Source organism: Eumetopias jubatus, unplaced genomic scaffold, assembly GCF_037043125.1.
Source record: "Eumetopias jubatus isolate StellerSeaLion01/CBP00866 unplaced genomic scaffold, mEumJub1_p1.0 scaffold_7, whole genome shotgun sequence".
Lineage (NCBI taxonomy): Eukaryota > Metazoa > Chordata > Mammalia > Carnivora > Otariidae > Eumetopias > Eumetopias jubatus.
The window spans coordinates 39639821-39655149 of record NW_028274813.1 but is presented as its reverse complement, the minus strand read 5'-3'; the positions used below and the strand labels follow the sequence as shown (position 1 = coordinate 39655149).

Genomic DNA, 15329 nt, shown 5'->3' with positions numbered 1-15329 from the left:
GTGAAAGTCCAACCACAAAACTACCAGTTTGTCCTTGATGTATATTTTTATACTTGCTATGGGCTGGACCTAAATTTTTATCAGATGGTTGACTTGGTTTGTTACATTTTTTACATTTCTAATATATATTTTTCAAAAGTTTGGGTTTTGTTTTTAGAAATTTTATGCTGTTTGTCTTCAAAGAATTATTTGGTAGTTTTATATGTATATCTGGAAAATAGCTACTGGACTTTTCTGCAAAAGAGAGTAAGTTCCCTGTTAGGTACTATCTGAATCTAGTGTGACTGTTTATGTAGGAATGTAATAATAATTAAATAGTTGACTGAGTGCCTTATTTTTGCCTACCTCGTTTAACCTTGAAGCAACATTCAGAGGTAAGTATAAATATGTTCATTGTACAGACGAGGAATGCTAGATTATCAAGCATCTTAACTGTATCTTTCTCCTCCCGTTTAGTCTAGCTAAAGGAATTGAGGTACAGAGATAAGGCAAATTGCTGTTGACCTTCAGCAGATGACTTCACGATGGCTCAGTCATCATCTAGCCATCTAGATGTACCTATCTAAAACTGGAAAGGGGGGCGCGCCTGGGTGGCTCAATTGGTTAAGCAACTGCCTTCGGCTCAGGTCATGATCCTGGGGTCCCAGGATCGAGTCCCGCATCGGGCTCCCTGCTCGGCGAGGGGCCTGCTTCTCCCTCTAACCCTCCCCCCTCTCATGTGCTCTCTCTCTCTCTCTCATTCTCACTCTCTCAAAATAAATAAATGAATCTTTAAAAAAAAAAAGGTAAACATTATCTTAAAAAAATAAAAAATAAAAAAATAGAACTGGGGGGGGACGAACCATGAGAGATGACGGACTCTGAGAAACAAACTGAGGGTCCTAGAGGGGAGGGGGGTGGGGGGGGATGGGTTAGCCTGGTGATGGGTATTAAAGAGGGCACGTTCTGCGTGGAGCACTGGGTGTTATGCACAAACAATGAATCATGGAACACTACATCAAAAACTAATGATGTACTGTATGGTGATTAACATAATATTAAAAAAATTTAAAGAAAAAAAAGAGATGTACCTATCTAGGCATCTCATCTAATCTTTTTTACAGATACACAAATGTCTAGGTTCCAACCCTACCCTGGAAATTCTGATTTGTTAATTGTAATTTTTCAAAAAGTCCACAAATAATTCTTTTATATATCCATGATCAAGACCATTGCCGTAGTGGTAAATGGTGTTTTAGATTCAGACAGGCTTGAATTAGAGTCCTGATTCCTCTAAACTTATCAGTTGAGTAACTTTGGCCAAGTTCTTTAGTTTCACTGAGATACATCTATAAATTGAAGATATTATTACTGACTTTAGAGGGTTGTTGAGAATGAATGATTTAGAATTATTTTTAAATATAGTCTGCTATTAAGGTATCATTATGTTATTCCTTTGTCTAATCAACGCACCCTTGTTATAATAATGTATATCAACTTGGTATCTGGTAATCTGATGAATACTACCATAAGGAATAATGATGGCTAGTTTTCATTATTTACCTTCATTAGTAGAATTGTCATAAGGGACAGAAGAGTAAGCAGGAGATTGTTTTATCACACCAATCAGCCAGACTTCTCTCTCGTATATTAGTTTGGTCCCGGTAGGAGAAGAAGGGGGAAAAGGTTATTGGGACACTGGGACCTTCCTAAGGAGTTTTTCTTAAACTTTTTTCTCCCAACTTCTCAAAGCTTAGAATCACTAGCATCATCAATCCCTTAGTCTCATAACTGCATCCTGATTTACCTAGGTACTTTTACCTACCCCCTATTTTGCCTCCCCATTTTACCTCCATTAAATTTAATCCTAGCCTTCTTTTGGATTGGTTTGAGTTCAGTTGTGACTTAATTTGATGACTTGGACCCCACGTCTCTACATTCCTAGGCTATATTACTCAAGTAAAGGTCAACCTAAATTCTAACCAACTTTGCCCCTGGGTTGTGTGGGCCCATTTCAGACCAGTTTTTAGCTTTTGATTATTGGGAAAGGATTAGATTAGCTAATCCTTGTCCACATGGCTTTACCTAGACCCTCTAATCTCCTTTACTGTTTATACCTAATGGTCATAGAGTATAATAATAATGATACATGTTATTACTGCTAAATTAACAGAACATCAGTAGACCACAATAGGTTGATTTTGTTATATATAACAAGCTTTGTTGTATGTATGTATAATTGCTTTGCAACTTGACCGTTGAGGTTGTACTCTGTATGATAATTTAATAACTTAATGGCTTTGTCAGAGACTGAAAAACCTATGGAAAAAGTAGAATTTGAACTAGACTTTAAAAGATGGATATACATTTTTCTATAAGTAGGGAGGAGGGGCAAAGGGATTCCAGTTAAGGGGACTGACATGAGCAAAGGTTTAAAGGAATGAGTATGCAAATTCGGATCTTTGTGAGTAGATAATTTTTTTACTTTTTCAGAGTGTTCATGTAGTAGGAATAACACTATAGGTAGTTCAGAATAAAACTGGAAAATCCTAAATGTTCAACCAAGATGTTTGAATTAGTAGGCTTTTGGTATGTTGTGAATTCATTTGGCTTTTTCTTGATTAACATACACATACAATTTAGGTCTGAGATTCCCTAAGAGATGCACATATTCATTGCATCCTTAAACACTTGGCCTGGTTCATGTAAGCTGATGACCACTGCCAGTCTCCTTTCTACCTCAGGTGGTTGTGCCTGGGGGGGCAGTGTCAGGTCAGCTACTTTTATCCTGATACTTTAGGTCTCTCTGCCTGTTATCCATTCTAAGCTGTGCCTGATCAGCCTCCCCCCCAATTCTTTCTTGTTAATCTCTAGGTTCCAGGTCTGCAACACAATGAGTGTCTGCTTATAAAGTTGTGATTTCTTATTTAAAGCTTTCTTTATATTTTCTTCACTCTTAAAAAGGTTGTTGGACATGTATTTTGTGTATAAGATAGTTATTAACTTTCCTGTTTCTCTTCCTTTGCAGACCTAGAATATCAAGACATAATGGGAGCATTTTTAGACAAGCCAAAGATGGAAAAACATAATGCCCAGGGGCAGGGTAATGGGTTGCGATATGGGCTAAGCAGCATGCAAGGTTGGCGAGTTGAAATGGAGGATGCACATACGGCTGTGATCGGTTTGCCAAGTGGACTTGAAACATGGTCATTCTTTGCTGTGTATGACGGGCATGCTGGTTCTCAGGTTGCCAAATACTGCTGTGAGCATTTGTTAGATCACATCACCAATAACCAGGATTTTAAAGGGTCTGCAGGAGCACCTTCTGTGGAAAATGTAAAGAATGGAATCAGAACAGGTTTTCTGGAGATTGATGAACACATGAGAGTTATGTCAGAGAAGAAACATGGTGCAGATAGAAGTGGGTCAACAGCTGTGGGTGTCTTAATTTCTCCTCAACATACTTATTTCATTAACTGTGGAGACTCGAGAGGTTTACTTTGTAGAAACAGGAAAGTTCACTTCTTCACACAAGATCACAAACCAAGTAATCCGCTGGAAAAAGAACGAATTCAGAATGCAGGTGGTTCTGTAATGATTCAGCGTGTGAATGGCTCTCTGGCTGTATCGAGGGCCCTTGGGGACTTTGATTACAAATGTGTCCATGGAAAAGGTCCTACAGAGCAGCTTGTCTCACCAGAGCCTGAAGTCCATGATATTGAAAGATCTGAAGAAGATGATCAGTTCATTATCCTTGCATGTGATGGTATTTGGGATGTTATGGGAAATGAAGAGCTCTGTGATTTTGTAAGATCCAGACTTGAAGTCACTGATGACCTTGAGAAAGTTTGCAATGAAGTAGTCGACACCTGTTTGTATAAGGTAGTTAGACTTTCTTTTAAAAGATAAAAATGGTTGTATGTCGTCTTAACTATTACTCTAGTATTTAATCATTTTAGAAACTGTAGTTCTCAAGAAATAAGTTCTTGGCACAAAACTGCAGGATACTCTTTACCAATAGTGAAAATTCAGGAACATTTTTTAGAAATAAATTACCCAATTACCAAATATGCAAGAATTATAATATAAATGGTCTTTTAGTAACCATGACTACCTCAGCTTTTTAATATTGTGGAAGATTATCAAAGGCAAAAAGACTATCAGGGTGCATGTCTTAAAAGGAAAGGCATGGGGGAGGGTTAGGCCTTTGTGTCTAATAAATGACAAGCATTTTAGAATTTTAATATTTTATTTTTATCATGTGATATCTCCATACAATTATGGAAGTACTGTGAGACTATAGTCTAATGAATATGTAGCACCAACAAAGAGAATTTAGTGATCACTTGGTATGATGTAATAAAAATAGCCTTGAACATGGCATCAGAAGAACGTGGTATGAGACTGAGTATGACTTCAGGTAAGCTATTTAAGCTGTCTGGAAAATCAGTTTCTTTAACTGTAAAAAAGGTAAGAGATATTATCACCCTATCTCATGGGGTTGTTGGGATGATCAAAAGTGTTCATGTATGTAGATGAGCCAGCTCAGCCCCTTTATTTTACAGATGAAGAAGCTGAAGCCAAGAGGAAGCCGACTGAAGAGGCAGGCCTTCAGTCAGGCTTACCTGGGTCACTTTTACAGTCTCGGACAAATTGTTTGACCTCTCTCAGCTACTGAGTGGAGATAGTAGTAGCTACCTCATGGGACTACTGATGAATTAAATTTTTTGTCTGTAATGTTCATTAATTCTTTGATTTTTTTCTTTTTCTCTAACAAATGTTGATTTTATAAAACTCTTCTGAGACTACATATTTGATTTTCTTTTAACGTGCAGAAATACAAAGTCATCTTAATGTTCTTTGTAGTTTTATAAGCATACTGCCAGCTCTACTTAAAATCTTAATTAAAATCTGATCATACTTAGAAATCAGGTTTATGTCACATCCAACACAAATCAAGTTTATGTAACATCCAGCACATAGGTTTTTTTTTTTTTAAAGATTTTATTTATTTATTTGAGAGAGAGAGAATGAGAGAGAGAGAGCACGAGAAGGAGGAGGGTCAGAGGGAGAAGCACACTCCCCTCTGAGCAGGGAGCCCGTTGTGGGACTCAATCCCAGGACTCCGGGATCATGACCTGAGCTGAAGGCAATTGCTTAACCAACTGAGCCACCCAGGCGCCCCATAGGTTTAAAAAAAAAAAAAAAACAGTAGAGCAACAACTTAATAGTTCACACTCTTGATTTCTGAATTTGAGGAGAGCCGAACAGTGACGCATGTGCTCTTTGTCCCTTTTAGTATGCATAAAAGTAGTATCTATTTGGTCTTATTCTATAGCTCTTGAGAATTAAATAGTTGTTGGCTAGATTAAAAGCTGTTTTCTTGGAGAGAATTGTCACATTCAGATACTGGTAAATTATGACTCAGCTAATATCTTGTCTGCGTTCTCCATTTTAAAAATTATTCAGTACCCTGTCATTTGCCACATTTTATACTGTTTTTCTCCAAGATTCTTTTTAATATTAAATTCTTTGGTTTGCTTAAACTAATGGTATGAGGTCAGTTTTCCCATATTGAGGAATCAAATATTTAAAATGTAAAAGTTAACTCCAGTTCCTAATAGGGAGGGGAATATGAGGAGGCTAACATTGATTCAGGTATTTTAATTATAGCATTTTGAATACCTAGTTATCTTTAAAAATGAATGTACTTCCTAAAAGTTAAGCCATTTTTTTAAATTATGAAAGTTAAAAAACTGGTTTATAAATTTTATATATTTAGTGTTTTACTAATTCCATGTTTCTGTTTATTATGAAGTAGTTAGCCCCCAAATTTATTATAATTTATTTTAAATATAAATTTGTCGAGTATACATGTAACTATAGGTCAAATCCCCTAGAATTTTCTGTTGATTATGTGTGTGTGTGCATGTATGTATATATGTATGTACATTTGTGTTAGGTATCTTCAACTTAAGTAGGCTGCCAGTAAATGTTGAGAAATATTTTTGTTTTATAGCATTTTAAAAAAATGATTGTTGCAGTGGAGGTTAGCCTGTAGTGCTTCTCACATCTTTTGGAGTGTTGGTTATACTGTATACCATATACACTGTATGTGTATGGCAGGGGGTGCCTCTCCACATATGCATATTTTTTCTCCTTTAAAACAATTTATATATTTTTTACTAGAAGTATAATTAAGATAGTCATAACTGTGAAAGTTTTCAAGGCTTTACTGAGCAAGAAGAAAGCGTAATATTTCTCAAACTTCTTTCTTCCCAGGGAAGTCGAGACAACATGAGTGTGATACTGATCTGTTTTCCAAATGCACCCAAAGTATCACCAGAAGCAGTGAAGAAGGAGGCAGAATTGGACAAGTACCTGGAAAGCAGAGTAGAAGGTGGATCATTTAACAAAAAATAAGTAGCTTTATTAAAGAAAAACCTCAACACAATCAAAATATTTTAGCTTTTAGATCTTTACATGCCTCTGACATCTAGTGTTTAGTGTACAAAAGTGGGAAAGGGCATTTCTGTAGTAACTGTTCAGATGTTTTTGATTGTCCTATTACAGTTATATTAGAAATAACTAGTGTGACCCTGTACATTCTGTTCAGGATACTTTTGTTTAAAAAGGCTGAAAAGTGTTTGTATGCTTTAAAATTCTTGATGAATTCACTGGCATGAGTAGTTTTATGCCAGGAAAGCCTGATTTGTGGTTTATTTAATTATAAACAGATTATTTATGATGGTGATAATTTGAATACCATCTTTCTGTGTAAAGCTCTGTATATGAATTTAAGGTCTTTAGGATTTTTTTTTAATAACTTGAAGATCACAGCTTGGTTGTTAGCAACTTTCATGTGCCACAGCTTTTTAAAAAATTTATTTTAAACTGTTTCAAGGCTTCTTGCCTAAGCCATAAACTTCCTCACTGAGACAACATAGACCTGAATAGAAGATATACTAGGTTTCTACTTGGCAGAAATATAAATGCTGAATAAAAGGAAGAAATAAGTTGAGAATTTCAGGAGTATATTTGTCATAATTCTGCAAATTACTGGGAGACAATTAGAAAGATGTTTGTAACTCTCAAGTGTAATGCCTTTAAATATCTGAAAAAATACAAACAACCTTTTATGAAGCTATTGCTTTAAATGCTAAGTCTCCCCAGAGAATTCCATTTGGCTGCATATATGCAATGAGCATGTAGATTATGCAGTTTCTTTTAAGCAGAAAAGCTTGACATGCCTATGATAGCGTTAAAATGCATTTTGGGCTCCTAATGTCATGAATTTGCACGTTAAAGATCTAATAGCATGTAAGCATTGACCTACACACTATTATATCCTGCTGTGCCTGCATTATTAAAATTAATATGCACTTTAATTTTGTTTTCTCCGTTTTTACTGTTTGATATCAATTATAATCAGTCTACTATTAGAATCAGGATTGGTTTTGATTTTCAGTACCATCTAGAGCTGCTGTTTTGTTTTTATTGCTCCCCCCACTCGATAGTACTATATCTAGTATGTGTGTACTATGTAGTATTTCATTCATTGGACTTATTGTTCACTGAGTTTGTTTTCTTACTATTACCCAAGGCTCTTGGAATTTTTATATTTTAAATGAATCATTTTGATATGTTATTTCTATATAATACACTGAAATAAAATATTTAGAATGCTACAAACTCATACCACATTGGTTCAAACTGCTGGCTAGTGGAAAAATGAAACAGTAAGAATATGTATTGGGATAAATTGGTATGTGATTTATTGGCACTTTAAAGTAATTTGGGTGTACATGTTTTCTTATTGATTTAAAGAATAAGTACTTTAGTTTTATTTACTATGAAACAGGATCATATTTTAGAAATGAATTACAGCTTTTTAGTGTACACTCTTTAAGTTTTTAGTGCAATTCTGAATAATTGCTTTAGGTACATAATTTTATGTTACAATATTAAGTTTTATATTGCTTTTTATCAAGGAAGAATTGCCACCTGAACAGAGTTTACATCAATACTCAATATTTTTGATATGTTGAAATATACTTGTATCATTCAATTTGAGATTATTATGTCACAAATTAAATTTCATATTCTTTATTGAGGTAGGTTTGATAAGACTGCAACTAGAAAATAAATAATTACATTAATTAAAGTTGCTACTATATTTTAAAACATAGAATGTAACTATTTACATTGCAAAAGTTGTTCTAAGTAAAAAAGACTGCATTCAGCTTTCAAAACAGGCACTGAATCTTTCTTTCTTTCTTTCTTTTCTTTCTTTTGTTTAAATACATGTCTTCAAAATTGCTGTGATCTACTAAACCTCATTTTATTTGCTTTGAATACTTTCGGCTTTTCTGTCCACACCATACGAAAGAGGAAAGGCTTTTCAGCTCTCCCATTACCTGTGCCCTTCTAAATACTTGACTGTCTAGGGTTGTGATAAAAAGACTCAGCTCATAATTTAAACGACATCACTTAAGGTTGTGGTCCTTCTAAGCCAATTTAAGATTGTACTTGTACGTATATACTTTTTAAATCTTTTCTGTTGACTGCCCATTTAAAGTTGCTAATTTGGACATAACTGATAGGATGCCTCAGACTTGGTGTGGAGGGGAGTAGGGAAGAGCAGAATGTGTTTATATGTGAGTATGGGAAACAGATCTTCTATACATATATTCTTTAGTAAAAGCATTCAGCCTTTTTACAATTCTAATTAATGTATAGTTCAAGAGCAATTAAAGGAATATTTCATAAAATTCATCTTGTTTTCCTTTTTAAAAGCAGAAGAAGCAATGCTAGTGTAGTATTAATGGTAAGACAGTTTAAATGTGTTGTCCCGTGTGGAATAGGAGATACTAACTGTTTTTAAAGCCTTACATTAATTTTTTTAAAGAATTTGTCTTCCTGTAATTTTCTTCACAATTAAAATACCCTAATATATATTTTAATAAAGGAGATGTAAGATACATCAAATATAGATGAATCAAGGTAATGTTTTTTAGACCTGAAACTATCATTGATTGACTTTATCATCAGTGTTCATTTCTATTGTATTTAGTTATCTATCCAATAATTGTATTGGCTTAGCAGAGACTGTATGTTAAGTGTTTTATAGCTTTAGATTGTGAAATTGTGCAGCTTAGGTAAACATCAAAACCCTTTATTTTTGTACAGCAGATTTCCAGCATTAGAACCATGTAGAATACTAGATGTTAAAGATTATACAATAAAGGAACTTGGCAAACCAAATCTGAGATCCTTGCTTTTTGTTCAGATTTAAGACTGGTTTAAAAAAAAAAAAAGAATACATGGTAAAATTTGGCCTTAATTCCAAAAGGACAATTTGAGCCATTTAAAGAAATATGGGTAGCAATGTCTGTCTTTTAATATATGGCTTTAATGAGGAATTGATATTTTGAGACTTGATCGAAGGATGGAACATCTTTATATGCATTGTGATTTTCAAAGGTATTTATAAATTGAGAACTAGAATGACAGTTTTCTTGCCCTAATGATGACAAAGAGAATTTCTTACATTTAAAAACATTTAAAAACAGAAAATTGAGCAAAACTTGAACTTTTAAATTACAAATACCTTTGGTATGATCTTGCATTTAGAATAAATATGCTAAAACTCCAAGTGAAGACTTCTTGTACTTGATAGTTTGAGAATTCTTTAAGTTGGTTGTATATAATTGTTGGTATTCTGTGGTATGAATAACAGTATGCGTCTACATGGCAACACTGCAGGTCATATCACTATACCCATTTAATAACTGGATGTTTTGAAATTAACAATTTTAAGTGCAGTTGTATGGTTTATCAAATTTTTTCTTTGTAAAAATTTATCATGAAATTTATATATTTTTTTCCACTCCATATGCCCTGTTCAAATGACCAACTGGGGAAATGGTATTATATATCTATTTACTGCTTAAAGATACTTCAGACAAAAATTAAGCTGTGAGTGGTAATCTGCACATGCTACTTAAGTCTCACTTTGCAAGTATAAACATGTAAAAATGATTTGAGTTCATAATCAGAAAATGCCCTTATGTTTAAAGGGTTTTTTCCCTTTCAAATTTTGAGATTGGTTATTTTTTAAAAAAAACCTGTGCAAAATTCAAGAAACATGTTTGTAGTCTAAAGAGAGGAGTTGACCTCCTCAGAAGTAACTAGTTGGCATCTTAAGAATATTCTCATTTGTATATCCATATCCTTGATCATAAAGTATATTGATTTTAACGTGAAATTTTTTTCACATTTTTGTCTTGTTTATTTTCATTCTTCGAAGTTTATCTAGAAAGTATCTCATTTTTTTGTGTCATTTTGTGTATCCCTTTGTCATAAATTTTCAAAAGTCAACTTGATTTTTTTTTTCTAATACCAGCTTAGAAAATCTCAGATGTGGTAAATGCCATCTTTAAAAACCTAAGTTATCTTTGTTTCAGTTTTTTTTTTAATTAAATTTGGACAACACTTACAAAAAAAGTACTTCTGATTCCCAGAAATCATAAAGAAGCAGGGGGAAGGCGTCCCTGACTTAGTCCATGTGATGCGCACATTAGCAAGTGAGAACATCCCCAGCCTCCCACCAGGGGGTGAATTGGCAAGCAAGTAAGTTACATTCTGCATATTCTTAAAATTTATCTCCGCACATAAAAATGTTAGGTGTTCATTGATCAGATGTGTATTTACCTAATTTCTAAAGTGAGGCAGTTACCTGTATGTTCAAAATGTTTAGCCTGTGATTCAGTGGTTTTCATTATTAATGATACATGATGCATGTTTTAGAATAGGTGTCAGAATGTCATTATGTGTAACTAATTATACTGAAGGCTGTCTTTAGTGAAAGCTTGGGTTATAGGATAAGTAAATTAATATAGTGAAATATTTTTTTGTGAAATAATTTTTTAAGCTAAATTATGTAGCACTACAAAATTCTAATTGTGATTTTTATTGCTACTATTTTAATTTGATTTTGTCAGTCCTTGGATAATTTAGCACTCCAGGGACAAGCATCTTTCCCATCCTCCATCTAGGCCTTTTTTTTTTTTTTTTTAAGATTTTATTTATTTGACACAGAGAGACAGCGAGAGCAGGAACACAAGCAGGGGGAGTGGGAGAGGGAGAAGCAGGCTTCCTGCTGAACAGAGCAGGAAGCCTGATGTGGGGCTCGATCCCAGGACCCTGGGATCATGACCTGAGCTGAAGGCAGATGCTCAACCAGTGAGCCACCCAGGCGCCCCTAGGCCATTTTTTTCTATCTCTGATTTTCCCGGTGTCTTTGATTGTTCATTCCTGGTTGGTTGGATTTTGTAATGAGGGAAGATAGGAGGATGCATTTCTTGCCTTTTTCTGTGTGCATTTCAGTTCATAGAACTGGACTAATTTGTGTCAGATATTAAGCTTACATCTTTATAAAGTGGAGACTTTAAGAAATTTTATAATTCAAACATTTTTACCTCTGATACCCATATAATGGACCTACAAGATATATTGATAATTTCCTTGATTCTCTACTGTGTTCTGTAAATGTAACCATGTTCTTTATAATCATTTCTCTAAATAGTAATTGTTAAAATTCGTATTGGAAGCTTGGAAACCTTTTCTTCCAATATGACTTTCTGTGAAATGACTGTCTATGAAATTGCTTCAAATCAATTTTGGAAGTAGGGGAGGCTATAACTTATAAATACCACTACAGATTGTTTAACAAAATGTTATTTAAAAAGTCCTAGACTTGGCAGGGAAATGTCATATTTGACATTTTAGCTTTAATAGAGTTTTTTAAAGGGGGCATTACAAAAAGCAGACATTTAAATGTAAAATTTATCTAAATTATTTTACCGCAACAGATGCTGAAGTTACTTCTACTTCAAAACTAACATTCAACTCTTAAGCAGGATATATATTAGTATTTTATCTTAAAACGGCATCGTCATTGCTGACTCATAACCACATAAGCCAGTTCAAAATGAAGTAGACCATAAATAGACTCATTTTTTTTTTTTGTACCATGACTTTTAGTCTTCTATTAATTGGGTTGGTGGAATGTTAACATTTTAGAGTAAATTCACCTCTAGTTTAACATAGGGGCTCAAATACCTTAAAGTGAGGATCACTTATTGACAGTAAGAAATAGAATTAAAATAATGTCTGAGTATAAGGTTATCTTTGACATTTTAATGAGCGCCTAACTATGAATTGTTAAAGTTTTGTGCTCTAAAGAATTAACTTTCTGCATTTTTTTTAAATTTAGGCGGAATGTAATTGAAGCCGTTTACAATAGACTGAATCCTTACAAAAATGATGACACTGTAAGTAACATTTTGGCTCCATCTGCTTTCCCTTCCCCTTCGCTGTAAATGCATATCCTTCCTACCTGTTTTTGCAGAGCTGTTCACTGCACCCACTCTCTTACACACACCCCTGATTGATTGCTCTGAGCTCTGGCTGCACCACAGTTCTAGTGATTGAGGACATAATCATGGTGAGTGGCCACCTCTCTCGAAAAAGAAGAAAGCCCCTTTGAATTATTCTTGGTTTTTTAAGTCTCTATAAGCAATCAGCTTCAGAAGATTTGCCTCCACTAAATGATTTTTTGAAGTTGGAAATAATCCCTCTGCTCAGGATTTTGAATTCTGAGTTTTATAAGCAGCTGCAACAGAACTTCAGAATGCTCAGCTCCACTAAGTAGTTTTTGTTTGGAAATACCTTTGCTGAGAACCCTGAAATATATACTTCATTTAAATACTAAAGTAGAGAACTCTACTTATATAAAAAGACATTAGAATGTCCTATTCTCCACTTAAATTTCCTGTTAGAATTCTGTTGTAGTAAGTCACCACAGGAAAGTGGTGACTTAAAATCATTTGGGCACAGCTCTGAGATATATATTGCATTGTGAAGCCTCCTCAAATCTCATATTATCTGAGGCCTTAATCTCTTCTTATGTAATAAAAGTAGTGTTCTGAAGATAAATTGGGTTTTAATTGAAGAAAATAAACATTTTTTAGTAATTACACTGATTTAGAAATACATTTGGTCAGCCTCATGGTAAAATTGTATTTCAAATATTTTATTCCAAAACAAAACAAAGAGTTAACAATTTTTTGAGCAGATAGAATACTAATATTACATAGACACACATACACTTTAAAAAGCACTTGTAGTCCAGATGTCAACTTTACAAAACCTTACCTTTCTGCATTATCCAGAAAGTAATGTTTTTTGGCACCTCTCAGCTTTAATGTAGTTCCTTGTTCTGCTCTGTTTCCTTTTACAAAGGACTCTACATCGACTGATGACATGTGGTAAAACTGCTCATCTAGCTATGGAGTTTACCTTCACCTCCAAAGGAGAGTACAGCTCAACTTCCTTGAACCTTTCAAACATCCATCCTCAACTTTAAAGAAGGACATCTGACGTGGGTGAGAGTGGGCCACACCGGAGAACTCAGCAGTACAACAGCTAGCCCAGGACTGAATTTTTTTTTTTTTTTTTGTAAATTTGAGACTTTAATGTAAACGTGATTTCAAACCATAATTCATGTTGTAAATCAGACTCCAGCAATTTTTGTTGTATGATTTTGTTTTTTGTAAAGTGTAATTGTCCTTGTACAAAATGCTCATATTTAATTATGAACTGCTTTAAATCACTATCAAAGTTACAAAAAATGTTTGGCTTGTTGTGTGATGCAACAGATATATAGTCCTTTGAAGTCATGTTGTGCTTGGACTTGGGGTCGGGACAGGGAGAGTAGCAGCCATGCCAGCTAGACGCTCAAATGTGCTCACAATTATGGAGAATAATTCCAAAATCTTAGAAAGCTGAACATCCAGGGAGTTAACCGAAAACTATCTTGGCAGTGGGGTTGGCACTGTTGATAAAGCTGGTCCCTTCATTTAACTTTTAGGTTGTCCTTGCCTTGTTGCCAGGAGTATTGCAGGTAATACAGTATATTCATAAGAATATCAATCTTGGGGCTAAAATGCCTTGATTCTTTGCACCTCTTTTACAAGTCCTTACGTTGAATGACTAATTGATAAGCAGCAGCTTCCTGCCGATAGTAGGAGACTGCCACGTTTTTGCTATCATGATTGGCTGGGCCTGCTGCCGTTCCTAGTAAGGTATTCTGATTCCATTTTATCAATAAAGCTTGATTTAACAAACAAGAAATTTAATCATGTATGTGTAATTCCTCCTTTACCCCACCCTTATAAAACACCATGCCGTTGTAAATGAGAAGTTTCTCATGGGGAATGATGCTAGTCTCTTTTAATTGGGAAATACTGTTACTCAAGGCACAGATGGAACTGTTTCCCTTCCATTAGAAAGACTACAAGATTTAAGTCTGTTGTTTCTTAATGTGTTTTTTAACAGAGTTCTTTCTGGCTGCTTATTTTTCATTAAGATGTGGATCAGCTTGAATTTGCCTACTGTTTAATTAAAATAATTGTCAGAGTTTGACAATCTAACACTCTATAGTAGGGGTGTGCGTGTGCGTGTGTGTGTGTGTGAGTGTGTGTTTGCCTGTGATTCTTAATTGGCCCATGTCTTTAGAATCCAAGTAGTTAAGATGTATTTGTGATTTGAAATATAGCATGTTGCTAATATTTAGCTGTTGGCCTTTAAAAATAACTTTCAAAGCTTAAAGAATTGTAGATATAAAAATACCTAATTTAATTTAGGCTTAAATTCCTCTGATTAAGCATGTGAAAGTAAGTTTTTAAATCTGTCACGCAGAAAAGACTACTGTTTTGTGCCCTTCTGTATTTTTGTCTGTCTAGGTTGGATATTGTATTTATTGCCGTGTAATTTAATCATTCAGTAGGCAGATTCCCCACTAGTAAAACTATGAACGTATAAGATTACAATACAACATTGAATACAAAATCGAAACTCTGTGTATAAAAGGTAGTATAATTAGTTTTGTTATATTTGTTTTTTTCCCTAACTTGGAAATATACATATTTGTATATATAGCCTTAAAACTAATGTAAAGTTAGGGGAGTAGTGGGCAAAGTAATGTGAAATGTCTCAGATTTAAGTAGTTACATACCAGCAAAACCTTTCCATTATCCCTCTTATTTGTGAGGCAATTCAATGTAATTTAATTGTATTTAATTTATAACTCAATCCAGCATGAATGAAGAAAAACAAGTACTATTTATATTTAGAAATTCATAACAGTTGGAATTACAGAACCAATTCCAAACTTACAAATAAATGCTCAGTGTCTAAATCTGTGGTAGAGTACAAAGTATGACAATGTTCTGTTCTGGCTTTGCAGGCACCTCTGCGTGCAGTCCGCGGATGGCGGCGCTTCTAGT

The 15329-nt window shown here is 34.3% G+C and overlaps 1 protein-coding gene across 3 annotated transcripts in view; it reads left to right on the top strand.

Annotated features, from left to right (window-relative positions):
• PPM1A (protein phosphatase, Mg2+/Mn2+ dependent 1A) overlaps window positions 1-14175 on the top strand; it is a 41962-nt gene extending 27787 nt beyond the window's left edge. For all 3 annotated transcript variants that reach the window (XM_028113707.2, XM_088024575.1, XM_088024576.1), the window contains 5 exons: window positions 3008-3861; window positions 6262-6379; window positions 10503-10611; window positions 12257-12314; window positions 13285-14175. In XM_028113707.2, coding sequence (XP_027969508.1) covers window positions 3028-3861; window positions 6262-6379; window positions 10503-10611; window positions 12257-12314; window positions 13285-13314 — 1149 coding nt within the window. In that variant the 5' untranslated portion in view covers window positions 3008-3027 and the 3' untranslated portion in view covers window positions 13315-14175. The remainder of the gene's footprint in view (window positions 1-3007; window positions 3862-6261; window positions 6380-10502; window positions 10612-12256; window positions 12315-13284) is intronic.
• The last annotated feature ends 1154 nt before the right edge of the window (window positions 14176-15329 follow it).